This window comes from Elephas maximus, chromosome 1 (assembly GCF_024166365.1).
Source record: "Elephas maximus indicus isolate mEleMax1 chromosome 1, mEleMax1 primary haplotype, whole genome shotgun sequence".
Classification (NCBI taxonomy): Eukaryota; Metazoa; Chordata; class Mammalia; order Proboscidea; family Elephantidae; genus Elephas; species Elephas maximus.
The window spans coordinates 16,971,110-16,997,134 of NC_064819.1; the positions used below are offsets into that span (position 1 = coordinate 16,971,110).

The 26,025-nt window shown below is 38.8% G+C and overlaps 1 protein-coding gene across 3 annotated transcripts in view; it reads right to left on the reverse strand.

The window, feature by feature from the left end:
- LMLN (leishmanolysin like peptidase) overlaps positions 1 to 26,025 on the reverse strand; it is a 107,448-nt gene that overhangs the window by 44,104 nt on the left and 37,319 nt on the right. For all 3 annotated transcript variants that reach the window (XM_049878985.1, XM_049878966.1, XM_049878976.1), the window contains exons 9-11: positions 14,876 to 14,993; positions 13,949 to 14,056; positions 11,131 to 11,207 (exon numbers count right to left, since the gene is read on the reverse strand). In XM_049878985.1, coding sequence (XP_049734942.1) covers positions 11,131 to 11,207; positions 13,949 to 14,056; positions 14,876 to 14,993 — 303 coding nt within the window. The remainder of the gene's footprint in view (positions 1 to 11,130; positions 11,208 to 13,948; positions 14,057 to 14,875; positions 14,994 to 26,025) is intronic.

The following is a 26,025-nucleotide window of genomic DNA, read 5'->3' on the forward strand; positions in this document are numbered from 1 at the left end:
CTAACCTCTATGCTAATGAGGCAGGATTAGAGGCAGTTATGTTAATGAGGCAGGACACAATCTACAGGATTAGGTTGCATCTTCAGTCAATCTTTTTTGAGATATAAAAGAGAGAAGCAAATAGAGAGGACAGGGACTTCCTACCACCAAGAAAGAAAGCCAGGTGAGGAGTGCGTCTTTGGACCCAGGGTCCATGCGCTGAAAAACTCCTATACCCAGGGGAGGATTGATGAAAAGAACATTCCCCCAGAGTTGAGAGAGAGAGAAAGCCTTCCCCCGGAGCTGGTGCCCTGATTCAGACTTCTAGCCTCCTAGACTGTGAGAGAAAAAATTTCTGTTTGTTAAAGTCATTCACGTGCAACTATCTCTATTTGCAGATGATATGACATTGTATGTAGAAAGTCCTGAGGGATCCATTAAAAAACTATTAGATAAAATAACAAACTGAAAATAACAAGTGTTGACAAGGATGTGGAGTGTTTAGGAGTGATGGCTAAGGAGTATGGAGTTTCTTTTTGAGCTGATAAAAATGTTCCAAAATGGATTGTATGGATGGTTGCAAAACTCTGTGAATATATTAAAAAGCATTGAACTATATACTTTAAATGGGTGAAGAGTATGATTTATGAATTATATTTTAATAAAACTATTATAATAAAAGAGGACACCTAGCTCAACTGGCGTAACATTTCTAAGGAAAATGTTCTATGTCCTACTTTGGCCATTACCATCTTAAAAGCTTGTAAGCAGCCATCTAAAATACTTCCACCCCATCCAGAGCGAGAGAGAATGAAGAAAACCAAAGACACAAGGGAAAGATTAGCCCAAAGAGCTAATAGACCACAACTACCAAGCCTCCACCAGACTGAGTGCAGCACAACTAGATGGTACCCAGCTACTATCACTAACTGCTCTGACAAGGATCACAATAGAGGGTCCCAGACAGAGCTGGAGAAAAATGTAGAACAAAATTCTAACTCACAAAAAAAGACCAGACTTACTGGCCTGACAGACTTAATGGGTGAAAGAAAAATGGCAGGAGGGGACAGGAAAGCTGGTAAGGGGGAATACAAGGTTGAGAACGGGAGAATGTTGACACGTCAGGGTGTGGCAACCAACGTTACAGAACAGTATGTGTATTAATTATTTAATGAGAAACTAATTTGCTCTCTAAACCTTCATATAACGCACAATAAAATAATAAGAAATAGTGACGGAACAACTGGATAGTCACATGCAAAAGAATGAAATTAGACCTACCTCCTACCATACGGGAAATTAACTCCAATACAATCTATGTATAAAAGATGGATCAAAGATTTAAATTTACAAGCTAAAACGATTAAATTCTAAGTATAAAAGAAAACATAGGAGTAAATCTTCATGATCTCGGATTTGGCAACAGATTCTTAAATGACACCAAAAGAATGAGCAACGAAAAAGAAAACAGATAAATTGGTCTTCATCAAAATTAAGAATCTTTTGTGCTTCAAAGGAAACCACCAAGAAAATGAAAAGACAACCCATAGAATGAGTGAAAATATTTGCAAACATGTATCTGACAAGGGTCTATTATCTAGTATGTCTATAAAGAACTCTTGCAACTCCATAATAAAAAGAAAATAACCCAATTAAAAAATGGGCAAGGGATCTGAATAGACATTTCTCCAAGGAATATATATGGTGGCCAATAAGCACATGAAGAGATATCTGACATTAATAATCATCAGAGAAATGTCAAAGTCACAATGAGATACCACTTCACACAATTAGAATGGCTAGAATCAAGAAGTCTGATAATAACAAGTATTATGGATGAAATCACAAGGGCATGGAGTTATCAGAACCCTCTTACACTGCTCGTTGAAATGTAAAATGGTGCAGACACTTGGCAAAATGTTCTGGCAGTTTCTCAAAGGATTAAATATAGAGTTACCACACGACCCAGCAATTCCACTCCTTGGTATATACCCAAGAGAAGTAAAAACACATGTCCGTACAGAAAGTTGCAAATAAGTGTTTATAGCCAAAAACCTTTTGGAAGAAAAAAAAAAAAAGATATTTATAATAGCCAAAAAGTAAAAACAACCCAATGTCCATCAACAGATGAATACATAAACATTATTCCAAGTAAAAGAAGCCAGTCACAAAACACCACATATTATATGATGCCACTTAAATGAATTATCCAGAAAAAGGGACATATATACAATAAAAAAAAACAAAAAAACAATAATGACCATAAATCAACAAAATTTGTGACTGATTGGATGCGAGAGGTGGGGAGAAGGAGCTGGCAAGGATGACTCCTAGGTTTCTGGGCGGACGAATCATGCTCTCCCATTTACCACGAGAACAACTTTGTTAAGCTACAAGTTGCAGATTTATAAAAATTAATTTCCATGTCTACAGTTAAAAAAATTTATCAGATATTTAGTAACATCTGGCCCATGTTGCTGCTGTGTTTTCTCAGAAAAAGGAAAAATGCATTAAACTTCACCAGTGCCATGACTTCATTAGTGATCCTCACGCCCCACAGTGCCTGCATTTCTTACGGGTGCCTTAAAAAAAAATGGCATTAATCTCAAAACGGCTAAAGGCTCTGAGTCATTAAAACAAGACAGCAGGACCATTCCACCCTGTCCATTACTTATTCAGGGACAAAGGGGAAGACAGTTATAACAGCACTAGAAGGAATCGAAGGTTTTAATTTTTTTTTTTGCTTTTCAAAAGTATGAATTTTGTAACTTTGCTCACTGAAAGGATTAGAAGCAATGACAACCCAGTGGCCATGAATATAGTGCCTAGACTGTGGTTTCTAAGCACTACTCTCCATCAAGAGGAACCAGTGTACCATGAAAGATTGGCTGATCCCCAGGTCTGGGATAGGGCATGTGCTCACCGGCCTGCTACATCTTATCATACCAGAAAGCAAGGAAGTTATCAAAGAACTAAGTCTTGTCAAAACAACTCAAGAGAGGCAGGGCCAAGACAGCAGATTAGTCAGATGCTTCCGGTGGTCCCTCTTACAACAAAGACCTGAAAAAACAAGTGACTTGATTATATATATGACAAGCTAGGAAACCTGAATATCAAAGACAAAGTTAGGAAATCGGACAAAGTGACAGGGGGAGGGAGAGACAGAGCAGGAGCAGTGAGGAGTTGCTGGACCTGACTCCGCGGGAGCACCTCAGCCCCAAACCCCAGGTGCGACCACAGCAGGGCTGGTGGTAGCATATGCGATGCAGCTGCTTCAGCGAAAGAAGGCAAGCGAAGTGGTGCAGTCCTGATGCCCTGGCATGACTGCAGCGGACCTGGTGGTGGCATTCGAGACGTGGCAGCTTCAGTGAAAGAAGGCAAGTGAGATGGCGCAGCTCTGATTCCCTGGCAAGACTGCAGTAGGGCCGAGCCAGCACACAGAATCTATGCATGCCTCGAGAATCTGAGATAAAACAGTGCTCCGGCACATGATAAGTGATTTTATCTAATTTACAGTGCAGATCTAATAGCTCCTCCTTTTGAAAGAATTCACTCCCATTTATCTGATCACTCCTCCCTCTGCCCCAGCCAGCTTCACTAATAGTTGATTTCTATGGGCCTGAGATAGGTCCTGCTGTGCTCCATGAGCCATTCTCCTGGACTTGGAGAAGGAAAAAATTAACAAACGGGGAAAATAATCTGCCAGCTCCCTTAATCTAGAAACGTAGAGCAGAAGTGGTTCCTGTCTAGGCACAAGCGGCCCCCAACCATTGAAAGGTTTTCATCCCTGCATGGACCCAGGTAGCCCCAGTACAGAAGATAGAATCTAGCTGTCATATTGCAAGGGTGAATGTCCTTTAGGTCTGAGTATATCTGTTTCAGCTATGCGGTAGGAAGGCGAGTTTTTAACGTTTGACACCACTCTCCCTATTAAACAGGGTCCTCACCTACCCACAGCAGGGGCCTGAGGACTGGTGGCTCCACCCACATCACCTAGACACCCACAACAGGGGTCCAAGGAGAAGTGGTGCCTCCCATTCCTATAGTTAAAAGCACCGGATGCCTATGGTACGGCTGCAGAGCCCATCAACCAGCGCACTGTAGAAAACAGAGATGCACCTTCCTCACAGACACTCAGGGGAAGGTTGTCAGCCCCCTGTCTTCCTCAGAGTGTGACCCCCTGCTACAACCAGAAACCTATGCATACACCAATCACCACTGCTCCTCTAAGATCGCAGGTGAGAGCCTGTACCACACACTAGGTGACCAACTACATGGACAACTGACCTGAATCTATACAAGAATAGTGAATGGACTCCTAGGCTTATATACCTGGTAACAGCTCTAGCCATCTGGTAACAGAGCATTAGTGCTTCAAAGGCTCCAGTAATCAAGTTAGCTCACTCTAGTAGCCTATGTGGGTATATCAAAACAAAATAAAGCAAGAACCTAGGACACGGTGAGCAAATATAAAATAAATTAATACAATAACTTATAGAAGGCTTGGAGACAAGAGTCGATAACAAATCACATAAAGACGCAGACCAGGATCGAGTCAACAAACTCCCAAAACAAAGAATCAAAAAATCTCCCAGATGAAGATATACTCCTGGAATTACCAGATGTACAATACAAAAGATTAATATACAGAACTCTTCAAAACATCAGGAATGAGATCAGGCAAAATGTAGAACAAGCCAAGGAACACATAGGCGAAGCAGTTGGGGAAATTAAAGAAGGTTATGCAAGAACATAATGAAAAATTTAATAAGCTGCAAGAATCCATAGAGAGACAGCAATCAGAAATTCAGAAGATTAACAATAAAATTTCAGAATTACACAACTCAGTAGAAAGTAAGTGGAGCAGAATTGAGGAAATGGAACTCAGAATTAGCAAGCTTGAAGATAAAACACTTGGCAACAATGGATTTGAAGAAAAATCAGATAAAAGGATTTTAAAAAATGAAGAAACTCTAAGAATCATGTGGGATTCTATTACGAATAAGCTACGAGTGACTGGAGAACCAGAACAGGACAGGACAACATAAAACACAGAGAAAATTATTGAAGATTTGTTGGCAGAAAACATCCCTGATATCGTGAAAGATAAGTTAGCTATCCAAGATACTTATCCAACCCCATACAAGGTTGATCCCAAAATAAAGTCACCAAGACATATTATAACCAAACTAGCCAAAACCAAAGATAAAGAGAAAATTTAAAGAGCAGCCAGGGATAAACAAAAAGTCATCCACAAAGGAGAGTCAATAAGAATAAGCTTGGACTACTCAGCAGAAACCATGCAGGCAAGAAGGCAATGGTATGACATATATAAGGTACTGAAGGAAAAGAACTGCCAGCCAAGAATCATATATCCAGCAAAACTCTCTCTCAGATATGAAGGCAAAATTAGGACATTTCCAGATAAAAAGAAGTTTAGGGAACTTGCAAAAACCAAACCAAAACTACAAGAAATACTAAAGGGAATTCTCTGGTTAGAAAATCAATAATATCAGATATCAACCCAACACTAGAACACAGGACAGAGCAACTAGATATCAACCCAGATAGGGAAATCACAAAAATAAATAAAGATTTTAAAAAACGCTCAAACCAAGGAAATGGCGATGTTATTATGTAAAAGATGACAACATTAAATCTATTAATAAAGAAGGAGTAAATAAAGTAGGCATAGATCTTTCATCTGGAGAGAAAACAAAGGCAATATAGGGAGATAAAAATTAGGTTTAAACTTGGAAAAATAGGGGTACATAATAAAGTAACCACAAAGGAGACTAACAATCCTACACATCAAAATAAAATACAAGAAAAACATAAAGACTCAGCAAAAACAAAATTAACAACAATGAAAAAGAGGAACATACAATTTACAAAGAAAAACTACTCAGCACAAAAAATTAAAGGGAAAAAATAAACTGTCAACAACACACAAAAAGAGACGTCAAAATGACAGCACTAAACGCATACCTAACCATAATCATGCTGAATGCAATTGGACTAAATGCACCAATACAGAGACAAGCAGTTGCAGAATGGATAAAAAAAAAAAACACCATCTGTCTATATGCTGCCTACAAGAGACAGACACACAGACTTAAAGATACAAGCAAACTAAAACTCAGAGGATGGAAAAAAATATGTCAAGCAAACAACAATCAAAAAAGAGTAGGAATGAGAAACAAACTGCCAACTTCATATGGAAGGGCAAGAGGCTCCGGAAAAGTAAAGCATTACTGAAGAAGAAGAACAAAGTGGGAGGCCTCGTTCTACCTAATTTTAGAACCTATTATACTGCCACAATAGTCAAATAGCCTGGTACTGGTACAACAACAGATACATAGACCAATGGAACAGAATTGAGAATCTAGACATAAATCCATCCCCATAAGAGCAGCTGACATTTGACAAAGGCCCCAAAACATTTAAACGGGAAAAACACAGTCGTTTTAACAAACGGTGCTGGCATAACTGGATATCTATCTGCAAAAAATGAAACAATACCCATACCTCACACCATGCACAAAAATGAGCTCAAAATGGATCAAAGACCTAAATATAAAATCTAAAATGATGAAGATCATGAAGAAAAAATAGGGACAACGTTAGGAGCCCTAATACATGGCATAAACACTATATAAAACATTATTAACAACGCAGAAGAAAAACTAGATAACTGGGAGCTCCTAAAAATCAAACACCTATGCCCATCCAAAGGATTCACCAAAAGAGTAAAAAGATTACCTACAGACTGGGAAAAAGTTTTTAGCTATGACATTTCTGATCAGCTCCTGATCTCTAAAATCTACATGATGCTGCAAATACTTAACTACAAAAAGACAAATAACCCAACTAAAAAATGGGCAAAAGATATGAAGACACTTCACTAAAGAAGACATTCAGGCTGCTAACAGATACATGAGGAAATGCTCATGATCATTAGCCATTAGAGAAATGCAAATCAAAACTACAATGACATTCCATCTCATCCCAACAAGGCTGGCATTAATTCCGAAAACAGAAAATAATAAATGTTAGAGAGGTAGAGAGACTGGAACACCTCTACAGTGCTGGTGGGAATGTAAAATGGTACAACCATTTTGGAAATTGATTTGGCGCTTCCTTAAAAAGCCAGAAATGGAACTACCATATGACCCAGCAATTCCACTTCTTGGAATATATCCTAGAGAAATAAGAGCCTTGACATGAACAGATATATGCACACCCATGTTCAATGCAGCACTGTTCATAATAGCAAAAAGATGGAAACTACCTAAGTGCCCATCAACAGATGAATGGATAAATAACTTATGGTATGTTCACACAACGGAATACGACGCAACGATTAAGAACAACGATGAATCTGTGAAACATTTCATAACATGGAGGAAACTGGAAGACATTATGCTGAATGAAATTAGTTGCAAAAGGACAAATATTGTATGAGACCACTATTATAAGGACTCTAGATAAAATTTAAACACAGAGGAAAATATTCTTTGATGGTCACTCAGGTGGAGAGGGAGGGAGAGGGATAGTAGACGAAAAATTATTTTAGGTGAAGGGAAGGGCAACACACAACACAGGGGAAGTCAGTACAACTGGACTAAAGCCAATGCAATGTTTCCTGAATACAACCAAATGCTTTGAAGGCCAGAGTAGCAGGGACGGGGACCTGGGGACCATGGTCTCAGGGGACATCTAGGTCAACTGGCATAACAAAATGTATTAAGAAAATGTTCTGCATCCCACTTTGGTGAGAGGCATCTGGGGTCTTAAATGCTAGCAAGCGGCCATCTAAGATGCATCAATTGGTCTCAACCTACCTGGAGCAAAGGAGAATGAAGAACACCAAAGACATATGGTAAAGATGAGCTTAAGAGACAGAAAGGGCCATATAAACCAGAGGCTCCATCAGTCTGAGACTGGAAGAACTAGATGGTGCCTGGCTACCACTGATCACTGCCCTGACAGGGAGCACAACAGAGAATCCCTGCCAGGGCAGGAGAACAGTGGGATGCAGATCTCAAATTCTCGTAAAAAGACAAGGCTTAATAGTGTGACTGAGACTGGAGGGACCCTGACAGTCATGGTCTCCCGACCCTCTGTTAGCCCAAAATTGGAACCATTCCCATAGCCAACTCTACAGGCAGGGACTGGACTGGATTTTAAGACAGACAATGATACTGGTGATAAGTGAGCTTCTTGGCTCAAGTGGACACTTGAGTCTATGTGGGCAACTCCTGTCTGGTGGCATGACGAGAAGGAAGGGGGGACAGGAGCTGGTTGAATGGACATAGGGACTACAGGGTGGAAAGGAGGAATGTACTGTCTCATTAGGAGGAGAGCAGCTGGAAGTTCATAGTAAGGTGTGTATAACTTTTTGTATGAGAGACTGACTTGATTTGTAGAAAGCACGATAACTTAAAAAAAAAAAATCTCAGGAGCCAATAAAGAAAAAGACTCCCATTCGATAAAATGGGGCATCAAAAAGAATAATGAATGTAGCTGTCTAAAGCATATGAAAAGCTGAGTTCATAATACTATAAAAGAAAGAAAGAACATACTTCCCATCAAAAACAAACACATACACACAAAACCATCAGACATGACTAGAAGTACCTTGGCCATAAACTCCTTATTCAAAAACGTGGCAATTAAAAGGAAAGAATTCATAATTCAAACTATAACTCAGGGTTACTAAATAGACCTGGTTTATAATGAAAAATTCTTCACAGAATTCCAGGTAATGAAAGTGGAAAGAATAATAGAAAACTGTCATTGTGCAACCCCTAAAGAATTAATTTACTTGAGCAATAATTAATGGATGAAACAATCACATAAAAGGTTGAAAGGGTACTTTGAAATGCAAGTAACCATCCAAACCTATTAATTGCTAAAGTGGGAAAAGTAGATATTGCATGTACTAGGCATCACCTATAAAGTTATTCTGCAAACAAACAAACAAAATCTGAATCTAATCGAGCATCTAGAGCTAACTTCTATTTACAAGAAGTACACGGAATTGTAGAACAAAAAAACACACAAGGAAATCCACAATTTGGGACATTTTATATATAGTCAGAAACCCTGGTGGCGTAGTAGCTAAGAGCTACGACTGCTAACCAACATGTCGGCAGTTTGGAACCCAGCAGCCACTCCTTGGAAACCCTACGGAGCAGTTCTACTGTGTCCTATAGGGTCACTATGAGTCAGAATCGACTCAATAGCAACAGGTTTGGTTTGGTATATGTGAGTTGGAATCAACTCAATGGCAACGGGCTATATGACAACTGACCTGGTTCAGTAATAAATCAGTGTCATAAAAAAGGCCGGAGGAGGTGTGCAGGTACTGCTCAGATTAAAAGACCTGGCCTAACCTGATTTAAAAAAACCAACTTTAAAAAGACGATAAAGGGGATATTTGATCATGAACTGCGTAGCAGAAGATATCAGGAAGTTATTATTAATTTTGTTACTGATATTGTACATACAAAGACAATGTCCAAACTTTTCAGAGACTCATACTGGAATATACAGGGGTGAAATGGCTTGACGTCTGCGATCTGAGGGACAGAATAGGACAAAAGCAATGAAGTAAACGTGGCCACATCTTAATATTTGCTGAATTCAAGTTATAGGTACATGGGGGTTCATTGTATTATATGCATTGTATTATACTACTATTTTTGTATATATTGGTAAATTTTCATGATAAAACATTAAAAAAGAATAATATCCCCAAGATGGTGAAGTCCATCTTGTCTTCAAAAAATTGTTATCACTTATAGAAAATAACTTTCAACCTCAAAGCAGGGCATACTAATGGGTTGTCATGGTACTATCCTCTAATTCCTAAACGTATCCAGAAAACCAAACCAATTACCATGGAGTGGATTGCAACTCATGGCAACTCCACGCGTTTCAGAGTAGTACTGCACGTCACAGAGTTTTCAATAGATATGACCTTTTGGAAGGAGATCACCAGGCCTTTCCTCCGAGATACCTCTGGGTGAATTCGATCCACCAACCTCAGTTAGTAGCGCTTAACCGTTTGTGCCACTCAGGGATACCTCCAAAAGGTAGAAAACTGCCCAAATTCCTTCGCTAAGGAGAAGAATCGTACATTTTTCCTTAATGTTTTCCTTTGGGTTAAGGGAAAATTAAGAAAGTAGATGACTCTTACAAATTCTCTGCCGTAAAACAATGGCTATGAGATATTTAGCTATATCCAACCCCTGCCCTTCTCTCTCCCTCAGCCAATGGTTTTGTCTTGAAATTCAGAGACATGGAAACCATCATTTCTGAATTTCCTCAACTTCCTGCCTCCGTGTACAGGATGACATGCATTCTGCCTCCCACTCTTTTCTTCCTGAGTTAATGCAGAGGGTATGCCCCCTCCCTTTCAAGCTAATTCCTTTGTCTATTCTCTGGATCCTGCCTATCTTGATTCTAAGGGTCAAAGCTGTATTAATGATATCCTTTCTGCCCTATATCTTCCTTTCCCATTCAAGACGCTCAGGGTCAACGATGACCTCTGTATTTTTAAATCCTTATACGTCTTTGGCCCCCTCGAAAAGTTAAGGCAGTATCATTAATTTCCATGGTAAATATAACACCTCTACTACTGATTCTCAAATTTGATTCCATCTTCAAATGCCTGAAGGACCACAAGAGGATAAAAATACTTCGACTTTGACTGCTCTGATTTTATTTGTTTGGTAAGAGGGGGTTCTGTAAACGATTTCATTTAAAAACAGTGGTTCCACTGCTTTACCAGAAAATTCTACTCCTTTAAAAACCAGGAATCTATTCATCATCAGTTTCATTTACAATTTTAAAGATTATTTATAATAGTCTTTTTTTATATTAGCATGGCCTTTCTTTATTAGAAATAAATCTCATAATGTCAGGGATTTTGTTCTACTCACTACTGGATCTCAGGGGCCCAAATATTTATCGAATGAATAAATGCAGCCGGTATGGAAAATCCACAGGTGGCTGAACAAAATTCAGAGAACTAACAAATTCGTTTTGCTTCAGGGCAAAATGTCAGCATTTTCTTAAATCATAATCTTAATATTCAATTATTCTTAATCAACAATTCATGTAATATTCTCACGGCTGCCTTACCCAGTGTCCTCCATTAACGCCAGAGTGATTCGAGAGAGGACTCGGTTCTGGGTGTGAGAGCCAGTCATTGCTTCATTCTGAAAAGCACCAACAGATTATAATTAGAAGACTGAACTAGAGCCTTGCTACTCCCAGTAACAGCTATGGTTTCTCTGACACATATTTCAATCACCTTAAGTGTGAGAAGTTGACAGAACATTCACTTAAACATGGTGAAATACATAAGCCTTCTTTAAAGAGACAAGACTGACGCTCAAAGTGAAATCTATTTTCTTCCTCAAATGTCTCCATTGCATACTATTTCTCTAGGGTGGTAGGCAACTGGCATTTAGAACTCGGTAATGAAAATGAAGATTGACATATATGGAAATAGAAATACTGTAAAAATACTACAGTCTCTAAGCAGAGGAAAGTGGGTGGCTGAGACAGATAATACCAGGGGAAAACTTGCCTGAATTACACAGAAAACGGTTTCACAACCCTCAACTTTATGATCACAGAAATATACAGTAATATGTAAAAGAAGTATGATAGGTTCATAGGATCTCAGAATTCACACAAGGGACCCAAAAAATCATCAAGGTCTACTATCCATATTATATTTACATCATGAAATTCCTACCATGAGGTCATCTAGCGAGGGAGAGTTCACTACTTCTTATGAAAGCTTATTCTATCTTTGGGCAGCTCTGATTATTCAAATCTTTATCTTGAACAGTGAATGGTCATCTCAAGTACTTTTAACACATCCCTTTTTTTTATAGTTTAAGGACACAAAGTTCATGTCAGAGAAAAGAGGATATTGGTGTAATTACCACTCTCATGTTGTATTCTTAAATAAGGTACATACATTTTCATTTCTGGCCAATCCACAACTTTCCGGAGGGGATCACTTGAGAAAATTGTTAGGGAAAATAAACTGAAATTCCCAAGGCAGAATTAAATGTATATTTCTTCCGTAAGTTCCCAGCACTGGTACTCTGCAGTCACCTAGGTAAGAACAGGAGCCCTGGTGGCACAGTGGTTCAGAGCTATATCTGCTAACCTAAGTCAGCACAAGGATTAATTTCATTTCTTTCACAATTTGACCAATTTTGGTCATCGTGCATGTATGCTGCAACTATCTAATTATCATCTAATTATCTAAACATACCTTTAAAAATAAAAAAATGTACGGGCCTTTTGATTCAGAAATGCCATTTCCAGGAATTTATTCTTTCTCTTTCTCTATAAACAAAACTGACCCTATGCCAACTTTCTAACTCTATCCCCCTGGAAACCTAATCATGTGGAATGTCAGCTGAGTTACCAGGTAAAAATACTTACGGAAAAAAGATCCCCTGATATGTCTCTGGAGTGGATTTACTGGAAATACCTTTTGGGAAGCCACAGTCTGGCACTCCCCTGTGTGCCGTGATTCTTAGGGGCATGCCCCTTGCAAGGAACTGGAAACTATGCCTGTGGAGCTATTAAAAAACGTACTGGTTCCCATTTGGGATACGGCACTTGTAAGCCAGGGTGGTTCCTACCCTCATCTGTGGCGGTGGTGTACCCTTGCCCTTGAGCTGGAGGGGGAGGGGGAGAGGCACAGGGACTGCTGTGTGGAACACAGAGATGTCTGACCTGCCCTGCTAGCATGCTGTGCTTCCTGTTCAGTATCCTTCTAAGTGAAACTTTTGCCAGCATGGCCTGTTCAGGTCTTGTGAGTTTGATTGTTTAGGGGAACATAAGACCACCCACTAGAAGGCATTGGAGATAACTGGAGTAGTTGCTCATCTGAGCATTGTTTGTGATAAAAAATTTAAAACATGGTTGTTTCTTAACAACTATGTATTACGCAGTGTGTAGTATAATACTACATAGTATTAACTGTATGTTATAGCCATACTACATAGTATTATATTGTATGTAGTTGTTGAAAAAAAAAATGAGTATGTAGATCCAAGTACACAGTCTATTTTGTTGAAGCATGTGTTTCTGCAATGTGAATGAGTTCATGTGAGATTGGTAAATAATGGAATGACAACAGTATAACAACGGACCACATTCATTCATAATGATTTTTCCCAGCCGTTTTAATATTTAGCACCATGAAATAAAAGTAGCTAAACACAAAGTGCACTAATACAGCTAAACACAGAAAACAACAAAGAAATAATGTACTGCACACGATGCCTGTTCACTTCATGTTCTTCCTCTCTATCTCGGAAGTCCTTTACTGCATCATTCTCCCTAATCTTTGTGCATCTCATCCTTGTCTCCATTATTGAGATTTACAGCTCCCTGTCAAGTTAACTCTTGCTTCTTGTTGTTTTTTACAGTAAAGAAATCCTAGAGTAAATACACGGCTTTACTTATTGGAAATTTGATGTCTTTTTACACTGCGATAGTATTTTTGTTATGACTTATTGTTTTTTTATACTCTGGTTACTTGTTTTTTCCTCATAGGTCTGGTTATTTTTAGTGTCCGGTTTTGAAGAATGAATTTTTCAGGAAAGCATAGATTTCATTATAGCAGAAGTGCTTGCACTGTGTTAGAAAGATGTCTAAGATACTTTATTTAGTGTAAAAAGTTGTATAAATGTACAAACCCATTTGTGTGGTTTCTAAAAAAAAATTATACATACACGCACAACGCATTTCTGGAAGGGGATACGAAAAACTTAAACAGAAACGGGGCCTGGAGAACTGAAGGGGAAAAGGGCCTTTTATCTTTTTATTTTATAACCTATTATACTATTCGAATAACTTTTACCATGAGTATGAATTACATTTGTTAAAGAAAAAAAATTTCAGTACACTTTTAAAATAAACTGACCTCTAATAACCGCTTTTCCCAATGGTTGAGCTCAGTGCCCATACCACCTTGATTTTCAAGTTCCATTCCCTCCAGAATTGGACAGTTAAAGTGCTTTCGTGCTTCATCCTAAGAATCAGAAAACAGACAGAACCCCATAAAAGTACCATAACATAACGGGAAAATCTTTATCACAATGGATATAATAGACATTAAAAAATTACTTTGGTGAGAAGAGAGAACTTCTTTTAAAAAGTTTTTAGTATAATTAAATATTTTGATGCTGTCATATTCCTCTTTGCTAGTAAACTGCTATGTCTCAATATGTTATCCTCTATTTGAAGACTTTCACTCTAAGTTACATATATTTCAAAAAAGTTAGACTAGTATGGCTGTCAATTATACATCCTGTTATCAACAATGACTTTAGTGCAGATATAAACTGTTCTTATTACAGGTAAGTCCTTGTAGAGAAAAAAGTTGCTTAATAGAACATAATTCTGCTTATTTGATTTTCTGTCCTTTATAAAAAGACTTGCAGAGACTGCAAATATCCCAAGAGCAGTTCAAAACGTCAGAAGGCAGAGAGCTGTGTGTAGTCAAGGAAGGGGAAGAGAAAAGCAGGCTAATTCTGTCATTAAGTTAGGGGATGAAAGGAATCTCAAGTGAAACAACTGGCAATAATGCTAATACAGGAGGACCAGTGATTCTAAAAAGTGCTGGCTTAAAGCAATGGGTAGGATGGGGCCATGAGAATTACTGCCAAATTTCCATTTCCTCATACTTCTCTTGGCCTGTAGCTTCAGTGTACCGGCTTTATATTAGTTTTCCTACTGTCAGGCTCTGTAATAACAAGTTCTTAAACAATAATGATTAGCAAGGAAAGGACTAGAATGAAGGAAAAGAACAGATGGCTCATGATACGAAAAAATTTTCCCTAATACTTACAACAACACGAGGTGTTACCAGGAGATACACAGTGTGATGGACTCTCTTGTTATCCCGAACATCCCATGATCTCTCCACTTTTCGAACTACTTTATCACTCCACTGATATAATCCAAGACTACAATTACAGAATGGAAGGACAGTCATTTTTCTAAATTCATAACTGCTTTAAATGTAAAAGTGCTCAGGAATGGCAAAATGAGATTAAAATATTTCAAAGGTTACTGTGTAACAAGCCCATGCAAAGTACGTGATAAGCATTTTCTAATTTAATCTTTTCAATAACCCTGTAAGAGTATTATCACTATTTTGCAGGTAATGAAGACAGAAGCTTAGAGAGATTAACTTGCTCTAGTTAACATAGCTAAGACTTGACTAAGTTGACAATGAATTACTTCCTTTTGACAAATGTTAACTGGATAAAGGAAAAGCAAGTCCACAATGTGCGGCTAATCGCCTCCATGAACAACTGCCTCCTTTGCCATGAGACCAGAAGAACTAGATGGTGCCCAGCTATCATCACCAAACATTTTGATCAAAGGCTCCACAGATGAATCCTGATCAAAAGGGGAAAAATACAGAACAGAAAACCTCAAATTCCCAGGAACTCCTGACTTTCTGGAGCCATGGAGGCTGGATGAACCCCTGAAACTAATCCCCTGAGATAATCTTTAAACCTTAAATCAAAAATATCCCTAAACTCTTTGTTTTTTTTTTTTTTTACAATAATATTTTATTGTGTTTTAGGTGAAAGTTTACACAGCAAATTAGGTTCCCCTTTAACAATTTTTATATGAGTTGTTCCATGCTATTGGTTACAATTTTTACAACACATCAGCATTCTCATTATTTCCACTGTTTGTTCTGTTTCCATTGATCTAGCTTCCCTTCCCCTCCTTGCCTTCTCATCTTTGCTTTTGGGTAAATGTTTACTATTTGGTCTCATATAGTTAATTGTTTAAGGGAGCACATTATTCACGTGTGATCGTTTATTTTATAAGCCAGTCTATTATTTGGCTGAAAGGTGACCTCCAGAAAAAGTTTTAATTCGAAGTTCAAAGGGTATCTTAGGGTGATAGTCTCAGTGGTTTCTCTAGTCTCTATTGGTCTAGTAGGTCAGGCCTTTTTTAGAAATTTGAGTTTTGTTCTACATTTTTCTCTCAATCTATCCAGTACCTTCTATTGTGTCCCTGGTCAGAACGGTAGACAGTGGTACCTGGGCACCATCTAGCGCATCTGGTCTCAAGTTTGAAGAGGTTGTGGTTCACATGGGCTATTAGTCCCGTGGACTAGTTTCTTCTTTGAGCCTTTGATTTCCTTCATTCTCTTTTGCTTCATATGAGTAGAGACCAATAGTTGTATCTTAGATGGCCACTCACAAGCTTTTAAGATCCCAGACACTACTCAACAAACTTAGATGCAGAACATTATATTTATGCCAGTTGACTAAGCTGTCCCTGAGATTATGGCCCACACACATATTTTTGGTTGTTTTTACTGTTGTTGCAAAATTGTATGTTATAGTATTTGCTGAAACTGTCCATTTTTCTCATATACTTCTTAGTGTCCTTATTTACCTTGGTCAAGCTGTGCTGACTTCACCCATATTGGGCACTGCCTTTCCTATCACCAAAAATAACAAGTGTCTATTATCTAGAAAATGACTCCCCCTTCTTCTCCTTCCCATCCCTGGTAACCATCAAAGAACATTGCTTTCTTTGTGTATATCTATCCTTGCCTTTTTATACTAGTGCAACCATACAATGTTTGTCTTTTTGTGATTGACGTATTTCACTCAGTATAATGTCCTCCAGATTCATCTATGTTATGTTTTGTGGACATCTCATTATTCTTTTAGAGTTATGTAGTATTCCATTGTATGCATGTACCACAATTTGTTTATCCATTCATCCACTGATGGTCACTCAGGTTTTGATGTTTTTCCTATCGTGAATAATGCTGTAATGAACATGGGTGTGCACATGTCTATTCGTGTCACTGCTTTTATATCTCTAGGAGTAGGGTTGCTGGATCTTAAGGAATTTCTACTTCTAGCTTTTTGAGGAAGCACCATATTGTTTTCCATAGTGGTTGTACCATTGTACAATCCCACCAACAGTATATAAGAGTTCCAATTCCTCCCCAGCATTTGTTGTTTTCTGTTTTTTTGATCATTGCCATTTTTCTGGGGTGAGATGGTATCTCACTGTAGTTTTGATTTGCAACTCTGTAAGGGCTAATGATCACAAGCATCTCTTCACGTGTTTGTTAGTCGCCTGAATGTCCTCTTCAGTGAAGTGCCTGTTCGTGTCCTTTGCCCATTTTTTGATTGGATCGTTTGTCTTTTTATTGTTGAGTTGCTGAAGTTTTCTATGTATTTTAGAGATTAGGTCCTCGTCAGATGTCATTGCCAAAGTTTTTTTCCTAGTCCATAGGTTCTCTTTTTTACTCTCTTGGTAAATGTCTTTTGATAAACGTAAGCATTTAATTTTCAGGGGGTCCCAGTTACCTAATTTATCTTCTATCGTTATGCATTTTTAATTTTGTTTTCCATATAAAAGTTGGAGATTAGTTTTTCCATTTCATTAAAGAATGCTGCTGGGATTTGGATCGGGATTGCATTGTTATCTGTGGATCACTTTGGTAGTGCTGACATTTTCACAATGTTAAGTCTCCAATCCATGGGCATGGAATGTTTTTCCATTTACATAGATCTCTTTTAGTTGCCTGCGGTAGTGTTTCATAGTTTTTCTTGTATAAGTCTTTTATGTCCCTGGTTGGGTTTATTCCTAGGTATTTTATCCTTTTGGGGGCTACTGTAAATGGTACTGCTTTCTTGATTTCCTTTTCAGAGTCCTCCTTGTTGGTGTAGAGGAACCCAACTGATTTTTGTGTGTTGATCTTGTACCCTGCCACTTCGCTGAATCCTTCTATTAGCATGATTCTGTGCATAGGATCATGCCGTCTGCAAACAAAGATAGTTTTACTTCTTTCTTTCCAATAATAAAAAAAAAAAAAACAATATGGATACCCTTTATTTCACTTTCCTGCCCTTATTGTTCTAGCGAGGACTTCTAGTACAATGTTGATTAAGTGGTGATAAAGGGCATCTTTTTCTTGTTTCCGTTCTCAAGGAGAATGCTCTCAATCTTTCTCCACTGAGAATAATGTAGGTTATTGGTTTTGCATATATAGCCTTAATTATGTTGAATGATTTCCCTTCTATTCCTATTGTGCTGATAAGTTTTTATCAGGAAAGGGTGTTAGATTTTATCAAATGCCTTTTCTGTATCGACTGAGATGCTCATGTGATTTTTTTTTTATTTATTATTTATGTGGTGGATTACATTGATCGATTTTCTAATGTTGAACCATCTTTACACACTTGGTATGAATTACAGTGGATCATGATGTATTATATATTTGATATGCTGTTGAACTCTGATGGCTAGAATATTGTTGAGAAATTTTGTGTCTACATTTGTGTCTGTAATTTTCTTTTTCAGTGGTGTCTTTGCCTGGCTTTGGTATTAGGGTTATGCTGTCTTCATAGAATGAATTAGGGAGTACTCCTTCCTTTTCTATGTTATGGTAATAGTTTCAGTAGATTTGGTGTCAACTCTCCTCTGAATGCTTGGTAGGCTTCTCCAGTGAAGCTGTCTGGGCCAGGGCTTTTTTTGTTGTTGGGAGTTTTTTTTTATGACCTCTTCAATTTCTTCTTTTGTTTTGGGTCTGTTCAAATTTTCTACCTCTATTTGTGTTGGTTTTATTTGTGTTAGTTTAGGTAGGTAGTGTGTTTCTAGAAATTTGCCCGTTTCTAACAGGTTTTCAAATTTGTTGGAGTACAATTTTTCATAATATTCTGTTACGATCTTTTTTATTTTAGTTGGTTCTGTTGTAATGTCACCCATCTCATTTCCTATTTTGGTTATTTGCACCTTCTCATGTTTTTCCTTTGTCAATTTTATTGGTTCTTTCAAAGAACCAACTTCTAGTCTTGTTGATTCTTTGTTTTTCTGTTTTCTCTTTCTTTTATTTCTGCTCTGATCTTGTTCCCTTTTTTCTGGTGACTGTGCGACTTCTTTTGCTGTTCCTTTTCTATCTGTTTGGGTTGTAGGGTTAAGCTACTGATTTTGGCCCTTCTTTTTTGATGTGTGCATTTACTGCTACAAATTCTCCTCTGAACACTGCTTTTGTTGCATCCCAAAAGTTCCTGGTATGTTTTCATTTTACTTGATTCTAAAAATATTTTAATTTCATTTTTAATTTCTCCTATTGCCCAACAGTTTTTAAGCAAGGCGTTACTCAGTTTCCATGCACTTGATTTCTTCCCTTTTTCTTTCTGTTATTGATTTCTAGTTTTAAAGCGTTACAATCAGAGAAGACGCTTCGTGTCATTTCTACGTTTTTGAGTTTATCGAGACTCGCTTTGTGGCCTAAAATATGGTCTATTCCAGAGAATAATCCATATGCATTGGAAAAGTATATGTACTGTGCTGCCATTGGGTGGTGTGTGCTGTATGCCTGTGAGGTCGAATTGGTTGATTGTGTTATCTAGATCATTCGTGTCTTTGTTGAGTTTCTTTCTAGTTGTTCTGTCCATCATTGAAAGTAGTGTGTTAAAGTTTCCTACTATTATTGTAGAACTGCCTACCTCTCTTTTCAATTATGTTACCGTCTGTTTTATGTATTTTGGAGATCCGTCATTGGTTGCATGAATATTTTTTATGGTTATATCCTCTTTGTAGACTGACCCATTAATCATTATATAATGTCCTTCTTTCTCTCTTATAATGGATTTTGACTTAAAATCTATTTTATCAGAGATCATTATTGCTACTCCTGCTGTCTTTTGGTTACTGTTGGCTTGATTTTTTTTTCATCCTTTAATTTTTAACCTACTTATGTCTTTGTGTCTAAAGTGAGTCTCCTGTAGGCAACACATTGATGGGTCCTTTTTTTGAAATCCATCCTGCCACTCTCTGTCTCCTAACTGGTGCATTTAAACCATGTACATTCAGTGGGATTACTGATAGGTATGAATTTACTGCTGCCATTTTGTTATTTTATTTTCGTGGTGTTAACGGTTTCTTTGCTTAATTTTCTGTACTGAGTTATTTTTGTTTATGGATTTTCTTTTCATGTCCTTCATTGTTGTTGATTTTGTGTTTACTGAGTCTTTTTGATTTCCTTCTTTATTTTGGTGAGTAGATTTTTTTTTTCTGGTGTGGTTACTCTGAAATTTACCTTTATCTTCCCAAGTTTAAAACAGTGTATTATATCCTGATATCATCTTAACTTCCTCTCCATATGGAAGTTCTACAGCTACACCATTTAATCTTTTTTGTTTTGAAGTTGTCATTGTTCACAGATTGACATCTCTGGTTCTCTGTTCTCAGTTTTGCGGCTTTACTTTTGAGAATTCTTTATCAGGGTTGGTATCTGGATGTTGGGGTTCTCTGTCCTAATCTCATTTTTTTTTTCTGATGTTGTTGGTTCTCTGTCCGAAAGACTCCTTTTAATACTTCTTGTAAGGTTGGTCTGGTTTTTACAAATTCCCTTAATTTCTGTTTATCTGGGAATGTCCTAATTTTGCTATCATATTTGAAAGATAATTTTGCTAAATACATGATGCTTGGTTAGGAATTCTCTTCTTCCAAGATTTTATACATGTTATCCCATTGCCTTCTTGTCTGCATGGTTTCTGCCAGGAAATCAGTGCTTTGCCTTATTGATGCCCGTTTGTAGGTGATATTTCGTTTTTCATGAGCTGTTCTCAGAATTCTTTGTCTTTGGTTTTGGAAAGTTTGATTATTATGTCTTGGTGGCTTTCTTTTGGGGTCTATTCTGTGTAGGGTTCATTGAGCTTCTTGGATGGAAACCTTTTTGTCTTTTATGATATTAGGGAAGTTTTCAGCCAATAAATCTTCAAAAATTCTCTCTGTACTTTTATTTTTCTCCTCCTGTTCTGGAATTCCTATTACATATAATTATTTATCTTGATAGTGTCCCATCTAACTTTTAGGCTTTCTTCATTTTTCTTCAGTCTTTTTTCTCACTGTTCCTTAAACAAATTAGTACCAAGGGATTTGTCCTTTATTTCACTGATTCTTTCTTTCAATGATTCAATTCTACTTCTATGTCCTTCCATTGATGTATCTATTTCTGATATTTTATTATTAATCTCCTGGATTTCTAGTTGTTGTTTTTGTATGGTTTCTAGCTGTGTATTTATTTATTTTGTCATTTTGTTCTTGTATTGTTTTCCTGAATTCTTCTAGGGTTTTGTATGTGTGTGTGCCTGCACGCACACATACACGCATTTTAGGTGAAAGTTTACAGAACAAATTAGTTTCTCATTAAGCTGTTAATAGACAAATTGTTTTGTGACATTGGTTGCCAACCTCATGATGTGTCAACACTCTCCCTTTCTCCACCCTGGGTTCCTTGCTTCCATTAGTCCAGTTTTCCTGTCCCTTCTTGCCTTCTTATCTTTGTTTTTGGGCTGGTGTGCCCATTAGTCTCATACACATAATCGAATTACAAAGCACGTTCCTCACGTGTTATTGTTGCCTTGACAGACCTGTCAAATCTTTAACCAAAGGGGGAACCTCAGAAGTGACTTCACTACTCAGTTAAAAGGGTGTCCAGGGGTCTTCTAGGGTTTTGTCTGTGTTTTCCTCGATCCCTTTGAAGATCCTATACACAAGTCTTGAATTCCTGATCAGGAACTTCAATTACCATTTCTTTCTCAGGAAGGTGTTCTGACCATTTAATTTGGTCATTCGTTTAAGCCATCTTATCCTGTTTTTTCATATAATTTGTTATTGTCTGCTCTCTCTGAGGCATTGTAGTATTAATTTATTTATATATATTTTTATTGATTATGTTTGTTTTGTGCTGAGTTTTTAAATTTGTTTCAACGTATCCACAACTTTTTTTCTTCTCTCTCTCTTTAGAATGTCTTTCTTCCTTTGTATTATTTTAATTGCTGTTTTGTGGCTTTGGTGTCTGTGTGACATTGGTGGTGTCTGTTGGCTGGGCATGATTTCCTCTTATTAGTGGGTATGGTGGATCCCACTCACATGCAAATCCTCTGTGGTTAGCTTGTATGTCCTCCCTTACCGGATTGAGTGGAGGTGGGGAAGCAAGTTCTTTCCCTGATACTGGGTGACAAGCGTTGGGTAGTCAGGGTCCCTCCAGAGCCCCTGTGGAACCATGACTTCCTCCCAGGTTGGTGCTAGCAGTTAGTGCATTCTCTGGAGGTCAGAGCAGGACATCTCTGTATCCACTGTGAGGGAATTCTACCCAAATGGACGGGGTACGCCTGCTATATGTGCACAAATTGACATCTTAGTAGGTGGTGGGTTATCAACAGGTTTTGGTGCAAGTGGAGAAGGCCCGCAGAAACTGTTTGGGTATGGGATGTGTAACACACTGCCAGGCAGATGCTGGATGAGGGCACTAAGATCTCCTGCTCATCATTGGGCAGAGATGTAGATGGTGCCTGTCAGGATGTGACAGGCATTGCTGATGACATGATGTGTCTGTCCGGCCAGTCACTGGGACATAGGCACAGGGAAGGTTCTCACCAGTCACTGGGTTGGGTGCTTTGTTGCCAGATGGTCAGGGTGATGGTGCATGGGTCACCAGTCACCGTGTGGGTGACACAGGAAATTGCACGACTGGTTATCAGATGGGTGATGTGGCAGGGGTGGCGGTGGGGGGAGTCTCATGCCCCTGGTCAGCACTCTGGTGGCAGGAGCACATGCCAATGATCACTGGGAAGGCGGGACAGCTCAGGGGTAGGCAAAGTGGGCAAAGGGCTCCTGCACCTCAGGGAGGGGGTGGTGGGCATGACTGGGCCTGTGCGTCTGTGCTGGGCTCCTACACCTCAGGAAGGGGTGGTGGGCCTGGCCAGGTTTGAGCACACCTGTGCAGGAATCCTACACATCAGAGATTGGGTGGTGGGTGTGATCAGGATTGTGCACCTTGGCTCCATCTGCCTGCACCTCAGGGAACACACTAACACAGATGACTGCTTATGTTGGGCCAGTTATAGTGGGGGTGAGGGGAGACTCCAGTTGTTATTCTGTAGGTTGACTTTTCATTGGATAACTCCCATACAAATGGCTAGGTGCCTCCACCAACAAGTAGTCCCTATACTAATTCCTAGCTCCCGCCTTCCTGTACTCACCCGAGGGGCTGAAGCTCTCACCTGCCCCTCTCTTCTCTTCTCCTTTAAAAACAAAAAAAAAATTTTTTTTTTTTTTTAACTCCTCCACAAATGTACATCCCCTTGTCTATGCTTTCTCATTCTCTGAGGCTTTGATGACTCAGTCTGTTTCATTTGCTCTAAAGGCATTTTCCTGTGGTTCCCAGGTTTTAAAGCTATACCACTCCCTCACTTCCTCCCTTCAGGGGTACCCTGTCCCTGGCCATGTCCTGCCCAGCTTGTGATTTCTTTCAGGGGTTGTCTGCAGAGACTCCCTGCCAACAGCTGTGCTCTCAGCATTTTCTTTCCTGGGTTCCTCACTCCGGGTTGTTGTTTGATGCTGTTGCAAAAGGGTCATGCTGCTCCGTGCTGGCAAGCAGGGTGCAGTTGATCTGCGAATCTGTTTTTCCGCTGACCTCTCCTTCCAATCGGTGCTTAGTCTGTTTCTTGAACTCTCTGTTTGATGTTCTGGTACCTGAACTCGTTTTTTGTGCCTGTTTTACTTAGTTTCTTCACTCTTTGTTGTTAGGAGATCATCACGGTGTGTGTATCGAAGGCGCCATATTGACCGGAACTTCCTCCTCTAAAGTCTTCTTAAAACCAAACGATAGTTTAGCTTAACTAGTAAAGAATATCTGCCTTGAGCATTTTGCTCTTTTAAGAACCATCTATATGGGATCAAATTGACAATAGCAACTTGAAAGGCTAGACAGGAAACTTAGGGGGCAGTGAGTTTATGTTAACAGGGAAAGAACAACTCAGAAAAGGAGAGTGAGAATGGTTGCATAACTCAAAAAGTATATTCAATCTCACTGAATTGTACATGTAGAAGCTGTTGAATAGGTATACGTTTTGCTCTGTATACTCTCAGCAACAATGACAAAATAAATAAAATTGAAAAAAAGCAAGTCCAGAGAAAGATCCAAGTATGTAAGAAAAATTATTATACAATAAAGATGGCATTTTCATTTAATGGGAAAGGATAACATTAATAACTGTGCCCTGAAATTCATTACCCACCTCAGAAAAAAAAGTTAAACCCTTATTTCATCCCATATACAAAAAAAATTCCAGAGAGGTCATCAAAATGGTAAAGATCTCTGAAAACTCCTTCCTCCACGAAAGCAACAAGAAAACTAGCAAAAAAAAAAATTCAGAATCAACCTTTTCAGAACTCTAGAAATCAACTAAAGGCTTGCAACAAGCTGGGAAAATTTTACTCAAGAACAGTAGATGCCTCTCAGAAAGAACAGCAAGCTTCATGTTGTTTTCCCACTCCCTTTTCTCCAGTTCTACGATATCCTTAAAAACTATGATCCACAATCGTAGTGAAAATGAAAAACCTGGCAACCCCTGGAAAGGTAAGAACAAGGTTAGAGCTCCTTCAAAGCCTCATTCCCAGAAAATGTTCATTACTTGACTTCTCTGGTGGTTCCCTGGAATACCCCACTTGCAAGACTGTCTTTATTTGACCTAACTCAGAGCTGACCTAGTGCAAAATGCGTTTTCCCAGGGACGTTTGTAAAAAAACATTTAGAGGCGTAGTGGTTAAGTGCTACAGCTGCTAACCAAAAGGTCTGCAGTTCAAATCCACCAGGCGCTCCCTAGACACTCTGTTGTGCAGTTCTACTCTGTCCTATAGGGTCACTATGAGTTGGAATTGACTCGACAGCAATGGCTTTGGTTTTTTGGGTTTGGGTTTAACTTCATAGCTGCCTGAGGTAGTAGAGTTTCCAAGGAGGTAGTAGATAACAGTCGGGTCAAACAATAAGCTAACCAAAAAGCTTAAAAGGAAAAGCTGGGGAATGAGATGTCCACGATAGCTTTGAAAAGCACCAACATATTCTTGGGAATATACAAAGACACATGCATGCATGGGGTTGTGAGCGTGCCTAGAGCTGTAGGCATGCTCAGGAGATCCCTTAGAGTGTCTTTTAGTACTACCATGCCTTGTGATTAAAGTCAATGGAAAACTACAACCCAATTACGACATACTACTAATGGACCCTTTAGGAATAAATGTTTGGATCACCCCACCAGGCAAAGAACCACGACCAGCTGAGATGCCTGCTAAGGGCAAAGGGAATACAGAATGAGTGGTAGAAGAAGGTAGTTCTAAATACCAGCTAAAACCACACAAGTAGTTGCAGAAACAAGAACTGTAATTATTTTAATTATTTCTTCCTTGTTTTGCTATGTGTATGACTGCATTGTTGTTGCTGTTAGGTGCCATCGAGTCGGTTCTGACTCATGGTGACCCTATGCACAACAGAACAAAACACTGCCCGATCCTGCACCATCCTCATAATCGCCACTATGCTTGAGCTCATTGTTGCAACCACTGTGTCAATCCACCTCATTGAAGGTCTTCCTCTTTTCCACTGACCCTGTGCTTTACCAAGCATGATGTCTCTCTCTAGGGACTGATCCCTCCTGACAACATGTCCAAAGTATGTAAGACGCAGTCTCGCCATCCTTGCCTCTAAGGAGCATTCTGGCCGCACTTCTTCCAAGACAGATTTGTTCGTTCTTTTGGCAGTCCATGGTATATTCAATATTCTTCACCAACACCACAATTCAAAGGCATCAGTTCTTCGGTCTTCCTTATTTGTTGTTCAGCTTTCACATGCATATGATGCGATTGAAAATACCATGGCTTGGCTCAGGCGCACCTTAGTCTTCAGGGTGACATCTTTACTTTTTCAACACTTTAAAGAGGTCCCTTGCAGATTTACCGAATGCAATGCATCTTTTCATTTCTTGACTGCTGCTTCCATGGCTGTTGATTGTGGATCCAAGTGAAATGAAATCCTTGACAACTTCAATCTTTTCTCCATTTATCATGATGTTGCTCCTTGGTCCAGTTGTGAGGATTTTTGTTTTCTTTATTTTGAGGTGCAATCCATACTGAAGGCTGTGCTCTTTGATCTTCATC